Source organism: Gopherus evgoodei, chromosome 2 (assembly GCF_007399415.2).
Source record: "Gopherus evgoodei ecotype Sinaloan lineage chromosome 2, rGopEvg1_v1.p, whole genome shotgun sequence".
Classification (NCBI taxonomy): domain Eukaryota; kingdom Metazoa; phylum Chordata; order Testudines; family Testudinidae; genus Gopherus; species Gopherus evgoodei.
In genome coordinates, this window is record NC_044323.1 from 93,504,110 (window position 1) to 93,521,021 (window position 16,912).

At 36.8% G+C, this 16,912-nt stretch overlaps 1 protein-coding gene across 6 annotated transcripts in view; it reads right to left on the reverse strand.

Annotated features, from left to right (window-relative positions):
• Positions 1-16,912, reverse strand: part of VPS41 (VPS41 subunit of HOPS complex) — a 179,557-nt gene that overhangs the window by 151,228 nt on the left and 11,417 nt on the right. For 4 of the 6 annotated variants that reach the window (XR_003998896.1, XM_030551378.1, XM_030551379.1 and 1 more), the window contains exons 3-4: positions 5,024-5,131; positions 2,065-2,142 (exon numbers count right to left, since the gene is read on the reverse strand). The exons of the other annotated variants lie outside the window; for them this stretch is intronic. Coding sequence is in view for 3 of the 4 variants with exons in the window: in XM_030551378.1 (XP_030407238.1) it covers positions 2,065-2,142; positions 5,024-5,131 (186 nt within the window). In the remaining variant the exon portion in view is untranslated. The remainder of the gene's footprint in view (positions 1-2,064; positions 2,143-5,023; positions 5,132-16,912) is intronic. 6 annotated transcript variants of the gene reach the window in all.

Consider the following 16,912-nt stretch of genomic DNA (forward strand, 5'->3'; position numbering starts at 1 on the left):
TAACTCTGTCATATCAAAAACAATTTTAAAAGGAATCTTAAAAGGCACCTCTTCTCCTAAACCTTGCTTAACTGCAGCTTTTCTATTCTCAACTGCTGAAGCATTACAGCTGCTGAACAAAGTTGGAAAAAAAATTCAACATACTAAAACTGAACAGGAACAGTGTATTTTCCCCACACATACATACTGTTCTCAGCCCCAAGAGCAATACAACCGATTATCCTTACAAATAAACAAGACCTGGAAAACTTCAACCTGGAATAGTAAAATTTTAGGAGAGTTATAAGCAAGTGCGAAAGAGATTTTAGAATAGAAATGCTTAAGTAACCTACCTTAATTTTACTATAACAAACATAAAACAGTAGCTGTTGCTAGCATTCTGTGGTATAAAGCAAACGCACACACGCACGTTTTGAGGGACTGGGTTTTTTTTACACCTCTATTTCCTGGTAGGGCATCCATATTATTCTTAGTTTCTGACTCTGCCTGGGATCTGTGCAGAGAAGCCCTTATGCCCATGCAGTGCACTCTACTGAAATCAACAGGGCTTTGTGCAGGCATGTGGATCGCCTTGTAGGATTGGGGCATTAGCGATCACTAGTTGTAGGACGGGGAGGAAGTGGAGACTTGCAACAAGAGGAAGTGTTTCAGGCATGTAACACACAGAGTCCATCTGTGGGGTAGATAGAACTATCAGGCGGATGCATTTCAGGCCTGAATCTAGGGGAAAGACACTAACTGATTTTAATAGGCTTTGGATCAGTCCCTTAATGCGTAGCTTAAAAATGAAGATATTGGGATTTAGATAAAATTCTGATCTGCCTCAAATAAATCAGATTGGAGTAAAATTACAAGTGTGTGTCTTTGGCAAATTGCACCTGTGTAAAGTAATCAGAACATGGAAGAGAACCAGGCAAAGCCCTTCTTCCCCTGAAAGTATTTTGGGTAAGTTCTACGGCTTGTGTCATAAAGGAGGTCAGATTAGATGATCACAATGGTCCCTTCTGGCCTTGGAATCTATGAATCTATTAAATGCAGTCAGCATCTACCCTGCTGGGCTGATGGAGCACACACAGTTAACCTGACTTTCACTAATCTCAAGTAAGGTCACTGTCAATCTGACCACTATAATATATAAAATTTCCTTCAAAGGCTGTTCCTAGGAGATTTTTTTTGGTGGTTTTTATTTTTTTGGAAAGAATTGTGTAATTAGATTGTTCAAATATAAAAATATAACCTTTCACCTTTCATGTGCAGCTAGCTGTGTCAGCTTCAGAACATATGTTCTATTTTGCAAACATGTCGGCATCTTGTGATAGATACTTTGACAAGAGCTGACGCTGCTTTTGAAAAAGTGATGTCTGCCCACTGGAATTTGTGATAATGCTAGAAAAAAAAAAAACTTTACTAAAATAAAACAAAGCAAAAAGAAAGTAACACACACACACACTCAAACCCCCCATACTTTAAAAACGTGCATTCAATATCTTAGAACACAGCTTTAAATTCAACATTTCATTCATCCTCAATGATTCCAGGAACAACAATAAAAAAAAAAAGTCTGCCTCTTCTCCTTCAATCAATACAATCCCTTAAGAGAGTCTAAGCTTCAAAACATTCACATAAAATATTAGCTTTATATATTTGCAGTAGATAAACTGAACTAGCAAGGCAATCAATCAATTTTCAATTACTTTTGGCATCTTGATAAGATGATAGCACACATAGTAACAATCAACAAGAGTTGGTTAATAAGTCGGCTAATACCTTAAGGAAGTCAAGAGCCTCTAGAGGAGGTAGATGATTATCGTTAATTACAATCACAAATATGTATTTCCTTTTCTGTAGTAATGATGAACAGATCCTACATGCAATCTGAGATGTGTCCACATAAGACAATGTGTCTTTTTCCATGTTTCATATTCATCCTCTCATATCAGGAGGAGTTTTTTAAATGTATTTTTAAAATTTCAGGTGTACTGAGACCAATAACCTTATTTACTATTTGGTACATCACGATATTTTGCATCGCAATACATTTTTTCTAAATTATGTTTTACTTACAATATCAACCTTTTGGGTGATGTTTCCCTGGACATCAAGTAAATAAACCTTGCCATAATGTGTGCCGAGTGCCAAAAACTGTGATAAGAAAAAGAGAAAGAGACTGATTAAATAAATACATTGCAACTTTAAAAAAATCCCACCAGGTAAAGAACTCCAGGATATTCAGCAGATTAATTTTTTAACAGCAACCTAAAAGACAATATTCTATGGACGAAGCTTAATTTGGATGCAACTAAAGAATAAAACAAGGCTTGAAGCCCATATTATTGTGATCGTGCAAGTTAGCTGTCAGAATGAGTCATGGGAACCCTCATCTACTGACAACTAATGGTATGTCTGCACTTTATACATATTGCCTGATGGACTGTGGCAGCAAATTAAAAATGCAGTGTGAAAGCAAGGGTAACACATGCTTAAAAATAAAGCTATGGAAATGATTAAGAAGCTTTTTACTTTTAATTCTTCTTTGCCAATACAATAAATATTCAAAAACAAAGCTATCAACTATTAGGCCCTTATTACACAGAATCCCATAACATGGAAAGCTATTTAAAGATCCAATGCATTTAATATTATCCTGATTCTTTATTTTCTTTGACACTAATATTTTGACGTTTAATGATGCATGCATTCACCCGCCATTTTGTACTATGATAGTCTAATTATGACAAATCATTTCTCAACAAATACACATAACTACACATTTATCTGATAGATGTAAAAAAGCAAATGATTCCAGGAGACCCACAGTTAGTTGAACTGTGTGAACTAACCCTAAACAAATCAGCAGAAACTTCGGGGCTACTTGATATATGACAGATGGTTTTTCCTTCCCCCCCTTCCCACTTTTCTTTTTTTTCTATTTAGCATTACTCAAATGGCCTAGCCTCCTAAATTCTCTGTATTTCTCTGCATGTGAGCATGCTTCATTGCAACCAGTAATGAAATGCTCAAATTTACAAGCACTACTAAGCATGTCAGTCAAGCAGCACACTCTTTAAAAAATAACCTTACAGAAAGTCAAGGTTTAAAAGGATTTATCAAAATGGAATTGCTTAAAATGAAATTTCAGTTCAGGCACTTAAAATATGAAGCTACATTAAAGAGGAGTCAAAAAAAAGGGAAAGAAGGGGTTCATTAGAAATTCATCCCCTGCAATGCCTTTCACTCCTGCAAGGTTGCCTTTTTTCAGGAAGAAAAAAGTCCCCCGGGTAAAAAAATCAATACTGGTTAATAAAACATCAGGTGTGCAGACATAACTAGGTATGACTATTCCACTGCATAGGCCTGCTTGAATGCACCAGGTGCCAGGACGATTAGTCATCCAGTGCAGATAGCGAGCCTGGTGAAAATATGATGCTATAGCATTGAAAGAAAAAATAATTCCAAGGAGAAATTAGTCTGACTATATAAGCCAGAATTTGGGATTCCCAACAAAGTCAAATTGTTCTAATCAGAAGTATGCGTATAATAGGACTACAATTTCATTTATGCTAACTCTTTTGTATGGTTTTCCTTAACCTCCACTTCATCCCTGGGAGACGGGAGGAAAGCTTACACTCTACCTTTGCTTTTAGGCTCTCTGTTGTAATAGACCAATTCCCAAAAGACCAATCTCCTAGCTTCTAATAATATTGATCCTCCTCATAAATAGTGTATCTAGTTTGCTAGAAATCTAAGAGTGTTTGGATACTTAAAACAGCCTTACTGTAGTGTCACTCTTTGTGACCCTATAGTTAAGGTTGGTATTCTGGAAATTTCCATACATAAAATTCTATTTAAATCGGTTGAGTTTAAAAATTCACGTAAAATTGAAAAAAGATCCCAGACTAGGAGGAGTTTCTTTCCAATTTTCAAAACATCTGTTTGATTTTAAATCTTTAATGTTTAAGAGAGAGACTCAGAGTTTTTTGTTCATACAGTTAAATTTAAAATGTAACAAATTTAAAACAAGAACTTTCACTACCCTAAAAAGTGCCTCTTTAGCAGCTGCGCCAGTATTCTGAATAAAGAAACACTCAGCACAAGTCTTAATCTTGAATGTATAACAAAACAACATATCACAGATACCCCAATGATAGCTGGTATGCTGCCATTATGGTCTGCCAGAAAATATATACAAAAATACAACTGTAATATTACATTTTTAATATATTATAACACCTTTTTGATAGGAGTCATTAAAGTCATACACTTTCAAATGTACAACACCTTGTCTTTAATATTTTATAACAGCAAAAGAAAAAAATTGCTTAGTTGATGGACACAGAGTTACAAAAACCGTAGTTGAAGTTGCCACTCCATCTTCTTCTCACAAAACTGTACTTTTATTCTCATCAGTGCAAGCCCTTCTGTCTTCAGTGTTCTTTGGCTCCTGCGTCTTTTAGACTAATGTTATTAGTACAGGTTTTGAGTCGCACCCTCTGGTCTGAGTTTACTGAGCGTAGGTTGCTTGTAAAGGATTAGGAATAAATATATTTTAATTATTTTCCTGTTTTATTAACAAAATCTCAGTTGTCTTCTACAGATGAATACCTGCTCCCACAAAATCACTCCCTGGCAGGACTGAGTTTGTTTGAAATGATTCAAAAGATGCTGAATTCTTTACCTGATAAAGTATGGTTGGGACTGCATCTTGATACTAGACCATGATAAGTTGACAATTAGAACTAAATCTCACAGTAGCTCATATAAATATTCCACCTTACAAAATATGGAATTCTTACCTCTTACCCCAAGAGGGGAGGGGGAGAGGGAGAGAAACAGTGTCCAACAAGAGGTTACTATTAAGTCAGCTCAGCTTGTACTGTACTTAGCTGAGACGATCTTCAGATTTGTCAGTTCCTTAACCAAAATCTCTAACTTTTTTGATAAAGATAACATATAAACAGACAGATATTTAAAAAACAAGCAAACAGTTAGTTCATATCCACACTCAGAAAAAATAAAAAGGTACCTTTTCATGCACGGTCATGCAACTGGCTGCATCCTTTTGGAGAATTTCAGTCACTCCATTAGAAAGCCTTTCATACTTCAGCTTGGGTTCTTCTTCACTCTCATCTTCCTATGTTATTAAGAGTTTGGGGCAGGGGAGGGGGAAAAGAGGGGGGGTTTCAAGTTTAATTTAAATACCAAATACTCAGATTCCCCAAATACTATCACACAGCAACAGCCATAGATGGTTCTCTATGATCTCTCAACAAAACAGCCACTATACTTCACATTCCAATTACTGGTACCAGAGTTCTGGGTGCAACTAAATACAATACTGTAAATAAGTAAATTGATACAGTTCAACTGTAAGAGGCACTTAATTGATTTGTAACAAGCAGGAAAAATGTACATGGGTACTTTGTTAAATAATGTTACTCATTCCCAATTAAGAAAAAAATAAAGTATGGATATGGCAAAGTTGGTGATAACAAAAAAGTATGCAGCTGTAGCCACTTTTAGCTCCGAGTTGAAGCATGCACATTACAAGAAACCTGAAGACCTTTACAAGATGCTGCACCTCGGTAGGAAGGACAGACACAAAATGCTGTGAATAAAAATAAAAATATCTACTAGCAATGTGTTACCTGTATCAGACATGTCAATGGGTTTTATGTTCAAACAAACAAAAAGTAGAAATGTTGCTGCAAAACTGTTTGAGAAAAAGATCTGGACACAATAACCTTCATATGGATAAACTGTGATCTAGCACATTTGTAGGACCTCAAACCTACCCTATTGTTACCCTTTAAACAAACTATGTAGTTATCCAACCACCATTCAGGACTGAGGAAAGGCACATAAAAGTAACAAAGTGAATTGTTAGATATGAGAGAGAGAGAGAGCGCGCTAGCCGATCAAACCAAAACAGCCAGTCATTCTAGTTGTGTACCTTCTATAAATGAATGCTCAAGGTTCAATACAGAGTTTAGGTGTTTATACCAAAATGCCCTACTGCTGTTTTTAATATATATATTTATTTCAAATGGATACATTTTATGTTTAATAGCTTCATTTGATACTATATGTTCCAAAGCATCTTACTATGAAGTAGTATATCTACAATCACATCTCCCTATTCTCAATTAGAATGAGAACACCACTATCAAAAAGTACAAATTTAGTGTATACACACTGGATATAGTATTCTTTTTCACTTTCTGCCCTCAAACTGACGTGTATCATTGCTGTGCACTGTTAAAACAGCTCTGGTGTTCCACCCCACTGATGAGTGAAACGATTCTAATACTGACTTTAAAAAGGGGCGTAGGAGATTCAATTAATATTCATAAAGCATAATGAGAGCCTCAGACAAAAGGTGCTATAGATGTGCTTTTTTTTCATGTCTAATAATAAGTATAAACACTATATAACTCCCAATGGAGAAACAAAGAAAACCAACAGTATTTCATTTAAGCCTTTCACACCAGTCTTTTGCTATACTAAAAGCCAATATGATTACTTAATATACTTAACTACTAAGACTGTTTAAACTATTATCTCCAAAGTTATCATATATGTTCCTTTCCAGAAAACACAATTAAATATGAAACCATGATAGAAATTCAATATTTCATACCACCAACTTACTGTATACATGCTAGACTAAAAGGTTCTTTTAAAATTTGTTCGAGAGTTTTATGGCTGCATACAAAAGGAATTAATATAGGGATGTCAACGACCATGACATAGTTGTCTGAAGTGAAATGTCAAAATGTCCAGCAAGAAATAATTTTATTCAGTAAATCCAACATTGAACAAAGTTGTTACCAGTCAGAATGACAATGTCAAATTAGAGTGCTGTATATAAAAGTCAGCTAAGTTACCTGTGCTTCCAAATCCTACACAGATGAAAATTGTAATTAATATATTACTGTATTTCTTACATTATTACAAAAGACTACACTTGAAATGCATCAGTGATCTGTGCATCCTGACAAATATGTGAAGTACAAATTCAAATCTAGGCAAATAGTCTTTGTAATAAAAAATGTTGCTGAAGTCTGGACATCATATGTTCAACCAATGTGAAAAGTTAATTCTAGTCTCTCGAGTATTTTGCATACAAGCATTCACCCATGGGCTGTTAGAGAGAGTTACTGTAAATAAGTTTTGTCTGTCTTATTTATGAGTGGAAACTAAATATTTTTTCCTGCACATGCATATAAAATGTATATATACACTTTCAAAACTCAGTGTACTGAAGCATTCTCCCAGGCTTCAAGAAAATGTATACAAAATGAAAACTTCAAATTTTAGCCACAATGATGTACCCACTCCATGCTTTTCTTACAGGTATCTTTTATGTAAAGTAAAAGTCAGCAAAAGGCGAATTTAAGAAATTTTTGCCTCAATGTAAAAAAAGGAAATGAAAAATGATTTGTGAAAAAAATATAAGTTTACTATCACATTCTAAATGAGAGAGAAAATGTCAAACACATTTAAGGTATTTGAGCTTAACATCTTAGAAATATTTTCTTATCAGGAAAAGCTTTTATGCAGCCTGAACTTCTAAGGTAAACACAAGCCAGCATTAATAAAAAGCAAATCAATAATTTTTGTTAAATTTTAATAATCCTGCAAACCTACAAATAAAACCATCAGCAGCCTGAGTTGAGATGACAGTTAGCTGCGTTTCTATGACAACCTGGTGGAATAGTACAAGTCCTAACTCGCAGCAAAGCTAAGATACGAACAGAGTGACATTTACCTCATACAAGAAAACTCAGCTTTCCAAAAAAAATCAATCTCTCAACTAACATGGATTTTTACTAAGTGTATGACACTTTTAATTAAGACACAAGTCCTTTAAACCATCCTAGGACTCAAACATTTGCAAATAAATTTTATATTACTGTTACTTGTACTGTAGCTTGACATGTTTTTCACATTTTTGTTACCCAGAGAACTAATGTTTTATAACACTTACAGGGTTTTGAATTTTTTGTCAAATATATTTGTTTAGTATTATTCAAACAGCACTTGAAAATATCCAAAGTTAGAAGGTTTAAAAAAAAAAAAAAGTGCTACACAAGAAAATTTTTGAAGCTCTCTGCAAATGAGACATTTAAATCTTGGTTGAAGTAAAACAAAAAACGCTGGAACAGCCATGCTACAGTTTAACTAATTACCAATTTGTAAACCACAGGGAACATCATTTTAAAAATTATTTTCCGCTGGCTCTTCTGCTGTTCCATTTCCCTTAGATTTTCTAATTCCGAGAATGAAAACATCCAGTATATGCTGTAAAGATCTTTTCCTCTGTATATTTCCCACTGAAAGCCATACACAAAACTAACACTATGAATAAGATCAACAGAACTCCTGTTTACAGCTGTATCCTTTGTTAATATGGAGCTCCTTACGTGAAATGGGAAGATGCTCCTCTCTCCATTCTTCAAATCTATCTGTATATAGTAATCTACCAACTCTTCAAGAGTCAAACAATATAAAACTACAGAGAGCTAAAAACGTGGCAGTACGTCTTAAGAAGGCCAGTTTAGTTAGAGGAAGACACTACTCGGATTTCTCAATACTAGGTTCATAACCTAACTCTCTTGAGATATTCTGAATCAGTCTTTCCCAGCTTTGCCTACAGGAAGGACTGCAGTAGAACCCAATATACAGTGAAAACTGACATAAGGACCTTACAAAGATAGTCTCAAGAGAGAATCCGTGGGCAGTTTCTTGCGTTACTACATTAGTGTATATTCATTCCTGCAGCAAAGGGTTTGCCCAAAGGATAGTCTGTCACATGGACTATATGCTCTACTGGTTATGGATGCTCTAATTGTGTTATGGACACTGACAATGAAGTGCCATCCTTCCTGCATAATTTGTCATTATGAGTTTCAAAGCCTACCTAGCATGTTGCAAATAAAGCCTTTCATGGAAATAAACTTAATCAACATCCTTTGTCTTTGGTGCATAGCTTCTAATGGATCCAGTGGCCCCTTACAATTCTAGGCCATGATCCAGCAATGCATTTGAACACATGCATAACTAAGCACACAGCTCAGCTCACTGAAGTGACTACCATGTGACAATGCAAATGCTCAAAGTTACTTACTGAAAGGCTTTGCTGCAAAACACGGTTTTTAGCAGTGCACCTCAGACCAGAAAAAGTAATTTCTCACCACCAACTCTCGCCAGACTATCTTTCAAATAACTTCTGATTTCACAACATGTGAGCAACTTCAGTAAAATGCCATGTTTCAAGCTAGACAGGAGTCAACCAAAAGATGATTTCATACAGAACATTTGATTAATTAATGCTTAAAGAATATGAAGGAAGAGTTAGGCACTGCAATCCTATTAAAACCAAAAAGAAGACATCTGTAGACAAGTTTTGGACTTAAAATAGTGATCACTGTACCACAGAGAAAAGAAATTTGAGCTAGCTGGGTATTTTATTGACAGGATTTGTGCTACACTTCTGGCAATACTAGTTTAGGAGTTGCACCAAGATTCTAGAGTGAAGCCAATGGAGAATTACCACCTTCAATTATTCTCCCCACTTGTTCTCAGTCTAGCATAAATGTTAAGAGATCTTCTTATGGTTATGCAGAGTGCATAAAACATACCCTTTGTGAGCTGGCTCACAGTAGTTTCACTTGTCGCAAGAATTCTTCAACAGATAAAGAAAAATTACAAGACTTCTGTACTTTTAAACAGTATCCAGGGAGAATTACTTGCCTTCCTCTCTATACGGAAGTACAAGTTCATCTAAACACATCTAGCAGAATTCAGTTATCTAAGCAATCCATTACTTTTTGGTCAGCTCAAGGTCCCATATCAGGCATATTAATTTGAGTGGTCACCAACATATAAATAATTTCTGTACGCTCACTTCTAGGAAAATTATGCATTAGTTAAGTTTGCGTGTGTCTTTGAAAAAATTCCCACAGCTGATTTGGAAGGAGTAGGGTCCTATAATCACATGTACCACTTCTAAGAGCAACATTCACAGGAATTCAGATATCAGCTCTGCCAACAGTATTAAGAGCATAGCGTTAGCCTAGGCGGGATAGGCCTCCAAAACAGTGTTTTATCCCGAAAATTTAAAGGATTCCCAGCCACCACAAAACATGGCAGCAAACTCAGAGCTGGACAACGGATTGTACACACATCACCACTACATATGAGTATCTATCAGATTTGAAAATGCTGGAGTCCAGGTCTTGACCATGTGCACAGAGGGCGTCAGTACCAGAATTGAAATGAATCTATTGCTCTCAGCCCACGAGACCATGCTGTATCTCAGACTATTGTGTGTCACATTGGCCAGTCAGCACAGGACATGGCTCAGCCACAGTCGTGACACACCCACATGTAGTGGTGATAAGACTCTAATGTGAACTGTGGGTGCTCAGCAACACTGACATTTGGCAATGCAAGAATCCATAAAGAGCTATTTTCCACATGCCTCACTATGATGCTCGTTAGACTGGCTCTCACACCCAAGAACAGAGGAGGTAGTTGCAATGTGCAGCGGCAGTCAAAAAAACAAACAAAATGTTGGGAATCATTAAGAAAGGGATAGATAAGGCAGAAGATATCGTATTATCTCTATACAAATCCATGGCAGGCCCACACAATGAATACTGCATGCAGATGTGGTCACCCCATCTCAAAAAAGATATATTAGAATTGGAAAACCTTCAAAAAAGGGCAACAAAACAGGGCTATGGAATGGCTTCAGGATGAGGAGAGATTAATAAAACTGGGATTTTTCATCTTAGAAAAGAGACAATTAAGGGGGAATCTGATTGAGGTCTATAAAATCATGACTAGTCTGGAGAAAGTAAATAAGGACGTGTTATTTTCTCCTTCTTAAAACATAAGAACTAGGGGTCATCAAATGAAATTAATAGGCAGAAGGTTTAAAACAAACAAAAGCAAGTATTTCTCTGGGGTGAAAGAAATATTAAATTCTTACCACTACTGAGGCCAGCTCCAGCCTTGGAAATGGGTAGGGACTCGGGCAAAAGAGGCGGAGCTGACCCTTGCCACCAATTTAAAAGATCCCAAGGCTCTGGCCGCCACAATAGCAGCCGGAAGCCCCAGGCCTTTTTAAATCACTGGCCCTGGAGCAACTGCCCCTTTTGCCCTCCTCTGTCTGCAGCCGGAGAGACAGCAAAAGGGGCAATGATGTTAAAGCACTGCAGGAGCACTTTAATGACGTTGCCCCTTTTGCCTCCCCCAACAGCAGCCCTGACGGTAGGGTCCCTACCGGCAGGGCCGCCAACAGGTGGGGGGAGGAGGGAAGGGGCAGCAACGTGTTGCCGTGGCAGTGCTTTAACCTGGGCTGCGTACGGGACAGTACCAGCTTCTTACCGGTACATCATATCGGCCCACTTTCACCCCTGGTATTTCTTCACACAACGCAAGGTCAACCTGTGGAACTCTTTGCCAGAGGAAGTTGTGAAGGCCAAGACTATAACAAGATTCAAAAAGAACTAGATAAGTTCATGGAAGATAGCTAATCGATGGACCTATTAGCCAGGATGGGCAGGGATGGCATCCCTAGCCTCTGTTTGCCAGAAGCTGGGAGTAAGCAAAAGGGAATGAATGGATCACTTGATGATTACCTGTTCATTGCCTCTGGGGCACTTGGCATTGGCCACTGTTGGAAGACAAGATACTGGGCTAGATGGACCTTTGGCCTGACCCACTATGGCCATGCTTATGATAGCATTTTTACTTTTCTAGGTAAGGAATCGGATGATGTGGGTGAGGATATTGCACCTGTTCCCACTATAATAATTGGCAGTTTGGCTACTGAATTCAAAAATTTAACAAAATTGACCAGAGGTGAGGATGCCACACATAGTTATATAGTGATGTGGCATCGATATACATAGATTAATGTTTGTATAGGGATATGGAAATTAATTGATAGGTATAAAGCATTTTGTTGCACTAACTTTGCTATCATAGACAACCACCTCAAAAACAGCACTAGGATGTGCAACATGATTTTGAGGTTCTCTGCAACTCAGGGTGCATGGACACTTCATGCTGGAGATCAGAGATCCAGCTGGACAAGATGTATGCTCGCTAGCTAAATCACTACGTATCACCCTTTTATCGTCTGTCCTGTGTTAGGATAAAGCTTCAAGACTTTTTGTTCTTGTCCAAAAGACTGAGGGGCTTTCTCTGCTTATGAAGGGTGAAGCTGTGTTGTCAGGATTAAGATCATGATTTGTCAATTTTTCTCAATGCACTCAGAGAAATATTACTATGATATACATAAATACAAGAATTTTGGACAGGAAAAATAGACATTTAGTGGCCTTTCATGTTCAGAATCCTAATTTGCTGGACAGCCAAACAACAAATTGGACTAAGCTCTAAAGTAAGCTATTCTATTGCTCATCCAGTTGAAGCTAAAATGTTGAGAGGTAGTGGGGGGACCAGCCTGCAGATATATCAGTGTTACTCCCATATGTAAGACTATGCAAAACCCATTCACGCTGGTAAACTTATTTCAAAGAAAGAAATAATTCCTTCTAGTCAGAAGTGGGGGAAGAGAGATGAAAATCAAACTGTTGTGACTGGAAAATTTTAAAAAGCAGGGAAGGAATGACTGGACAAGTTAACAGGTTAACAATAGAATACAGAGACTTTCATCTGAATCATCAGTTCAAATTCAGATCAGGCTGATACCGGCAAAAAGTTATTACCATCTGATGGCTATTGGGAGGCTTACCAAAATGAATTTGTAGCTTCAGGCCAGTTCCTAGCTGACAGACGACCATGTTAAAGAAGAACTCCACCGCAGCTAACAACCTGGCTGGTAATTTCAGCAAAGATACAAAGGAATGAGTGCCCCTGAAGATTATGCCATCCTCTAAACACCAGAAGGGACTCTTTGGGCAAGCGCTGAGAACCACTGGCAAGATAGTTTGAAGAAATGTACTCTACTTCCCCAGTTATACCTACTCCACAGGCAAAGAAAGGACAACTTTCTCTCTTTCTCCAGGGCTGACGACATAGCACCTTTTTCATTGTGGACTAAGCTAGTTAAAAATGAAATTGAAATAAATATTAAAAACCCTTGCAAGCTTCTAACCTGTAGAAGAATAAGTTTGTATTAATATGACTACAATACACTGCTTTTCTGAGTAAAGAAATGAAGTGAATCACCTCCTATGCAACCCCAGTATGGTTCTTCATAAGCCATATCATCAAAAATATGCTGAACTTTGGCAAATACGGATCAGGCTATCAGGAAAATTGGTGAGAGGAATCTTTTCTTCTTTCTTTTCTTCTGATGGATTTTCTGCTGAGGATTGATTTAATCCATTGGCTTCTTTGGGGAAAATGTAGGTATACTAAAGCAAGGAATTACAATGATATGGCTGCCCATGAATGAATATTAAGATGGTTGCATTCTAAGGATGAAATATATAGACGAAAGGAAAAGCACACAGCATTTTATTTCTTTTCAGGACTGCCATGGTATAAAGAAAGTCTCACAATATGTGTGGAACACCAATTCTAGATTCACCCCTACAAGTCTAGACATAAGCCAAGCTGTGAAGTAGAAGTACAGAAGACATACTGCAGATGAACAATCCTCATAAGTAACATGTAAAAAAAATATAGTCCACAAAAGTATTTGGTTTCACTTCAGCTGTCTATTTGTTTTTTCTCACTTGAAGTTTTGTGTACCCCAAATCACTGGGAATTATAAAACCACTTCAACTGCATACAATAATCCTAGTCACTCTAATTACATAAGAGCAACATAAAATGGCTTGTTGTATTTTTGATATCCCAGACAAGTTCCAATAGGGAAGGAAAAGGCTAAGACAATTCAAATCTGAATGAAACTACACCTTTCCACTTGTATTTCCATTTGCTGAGTAAGGAATTTCAACAGAACCATTTGTTTCCCTTATGAACACTACTTGGGCACTAACTGTTGCCATCTTGTGATCTACTGCATATGAATACCCTACAGTGCAATTTTGGGAACAGTCATTTTTGAAGTTTCTTTTAACAACTCGCTGAAATGTGAAACAGGTTAGGAAATTATTGAAAAAGAAAATTCAGTGTTGCGCCATCCACATCAATGAATTAGTGTTTTGGGAAGGCCACATCTGCACACACTGTTGACACAGTAGCTTTTCAATTGCATTTAATTTATGTAACATGCAAGGCAGTATTTTCACCTTTTATATATTCTAAAACACACACAGACAGAAGAACTGGAACTTCTGTTTAATATTAATAGCTCATTAACTGAAGTATCTAATTTTCACACAAGAACAGCAGATTAGAAGAATATAGTAATATAACCAGTAACCCATTTTTCTTGGAAGTCAATCCTATAACGCTGCATATTATAATCTTTGTCACTGCAAACTTGTTTTTAAAATTAATGTATGGAAACATTCCATTTAAACGTCAATATATTATTTACAATGCTCATCCCACTGACTCAAACTGATAAATTATTTGCATGATACATTTTCTCATTAGCAGAGGAGTTTTTTTTATTGCATACCTTCCCTTTCTCCACACCCTATTTAAAAGGCTGGTTTCACTTTAGGTATGCAGGAAGAAGTGAGCTCTCTCTGGCTAGCGAGCATATATATATATATGAGAGAATGAGAGAGAGAGAGAGAGAGAGAGAGAGAGAGAGAGAGAATATATAAAACTTTTTAAGAAGTTCACATACAGTACTTTTTTACTTGTAGACCTCAAAGAACTCTCTCCTGGCCATAAAGCATGTCTACACTGCCCACGCTGTAACTTGGGTAGTGTAGGCATACCCTAAAATAGCCCCCTTTTACAGATGGGGCAGGAGAGGCATGGAGAGGTGAAGTGGCTTGCCAAAGGGGAGACAGCAAATTGTCAGATAAAAGGAGCTGAAATACAAGAAATAGTAAAGATGCAATCAAGGGGCTGACGTAGTATCTGAATCTACTTTTAATTCATTTTGTGTCAAGCTGATGGTGCCGCTTTAATGACAACAGTAGTGGAAGAGCCCATCTGTGCTTGATGCCCTGTGCTAAGGGAATATTTTAGTGGGGAATGTAGCAGGGCTAGGAAATCTCTCTCTCTCTTTTTTTTTTTTTTTTTTAAACCAGTCACTGCGTTTACTTGAAACATTTGTAATTAGGTCCGGATCAGTTAAGAGCAATTTAGAAGACTAAGGAGTTCAGTATAGAGGTACATCAGCAGCCCTCAGCTGTCCATTTTCTGAGTTTAGTGGGAAGACGTAAATATTAGCAGGCATGCACAGAATGTAGTCAAAGGTTTACAACACTATTGCAACAACAATTCCATTAAAAATAAAATCGGAAAAGAATCTGAATACACTTTAAAAAAAAATAAACATAGCCAAACTTCAAGAGACCAACGAACAGGAAGCTTCTAATCTCAGACACTGAAGTACTTATATGATCTTCATCATAGCAGCATCTGAGCATTTCATAATGATCACTGGATTTTTTTTTAATCCTTACAACACCCCTATGAGACTGGAAATTATTATTCTCATTTTACAGAGGGGAACTGAGACAGAATGTAGTTGAAGTGCTTGCCCAAGGTCACAGAGAAAGTCTGTGGTTAAGACAGGAATTGAAGGTCTCTTGAGCCCTAGTATGGTGTGCTCCAAATCATTCTTCCCACTCTATAATGTGCAAATCATCAAGTTAACTGACAAATCTCCTACTTCCCTTGTGCAGACCAGTGATAATTTATACTGATGGAAAAATATATGTAAGTTGGTGGATAAGCATAATTATTTTGTGCACCAGACATTCACTGAAGGGAGAAGTAACATTCACATTCGCTCATAAGATTTCACAACGATGCCATAGATTGCCTCATGACTATGTCATATTATGCAGATACTATGAGGCAGTTCAGCTAATAAGCCTTGTTACTGGTTGGCTATAGTGATACAATCCAAAACAGCACTGAGGTCCAGAGTGATAAACATCAGGGTACTGAATATAAACAAAGTTCAAGTAGGTGCATTGCACAAAAGAAAGCTTTTGAAATTTCCAAAAACAGGTGTAAAAAGACTCTTTGCTTAGAAGAGAAGATCCAAAAAAGATCTATGTGTGGGTTCTGCAATATAAGCTAGCAGCAGAACTACTGCAGTATTACAGTCTTTTTTTTTTTTTAAAAAAGCAACCCCCAAATGGTACATTACATCATTCAGTGCAACAGCATTTGCTAATAGAAAACTAAACTGCAAAGCCAAGGCACATCCTAGCTGAGTATTATGCTCAGCTCAAAAAGTCAGGGAAAATATATTTACCTCTCAACTTAATACTTTGTATCACAGATCTATTAAGAAGCATTGATATAAAGCTAACAAACATGTGAGAAGATTTACATCAATTAGGTACCAAAATCTAATCAAGATTTGGTTGGGAAAAAACAAGCTCAGTTGTAAAAGTAACCACTTACAGCTATAGGTACACTGCAGGAAGGAAGACTAATATTAAATCTGAGAAATCTTGCTTCATGCTGTACATAATTTATTCAGACTTTCTTCTCCACAGTTTATGATCAAAAGTCAGTCTACCTTCTTTTTTTTTTTTTTTTAAAGGCCTCATCAAATGTGACAGCACTCCAGGTGCTGTAAAAAACATCAAATACACCAACAAAGTAGCATCATATGTAGAACGTTTCTGTGAAACAAACCTGTTCAATCTAAAATGTAGCACGCTTGATTGTTTTATGGGTTGGGAAAAATGAAGTATATGTACATCATATGTGCCATTTTAAAAAATGGCAGAAGTTTAAAAAAAGTTAGTTCTTCAAGATTGCAGTGAAAATACTTTGCAGCTAAAGTACTTTTTTCTCTCGAGAATTAAAATACCATTTT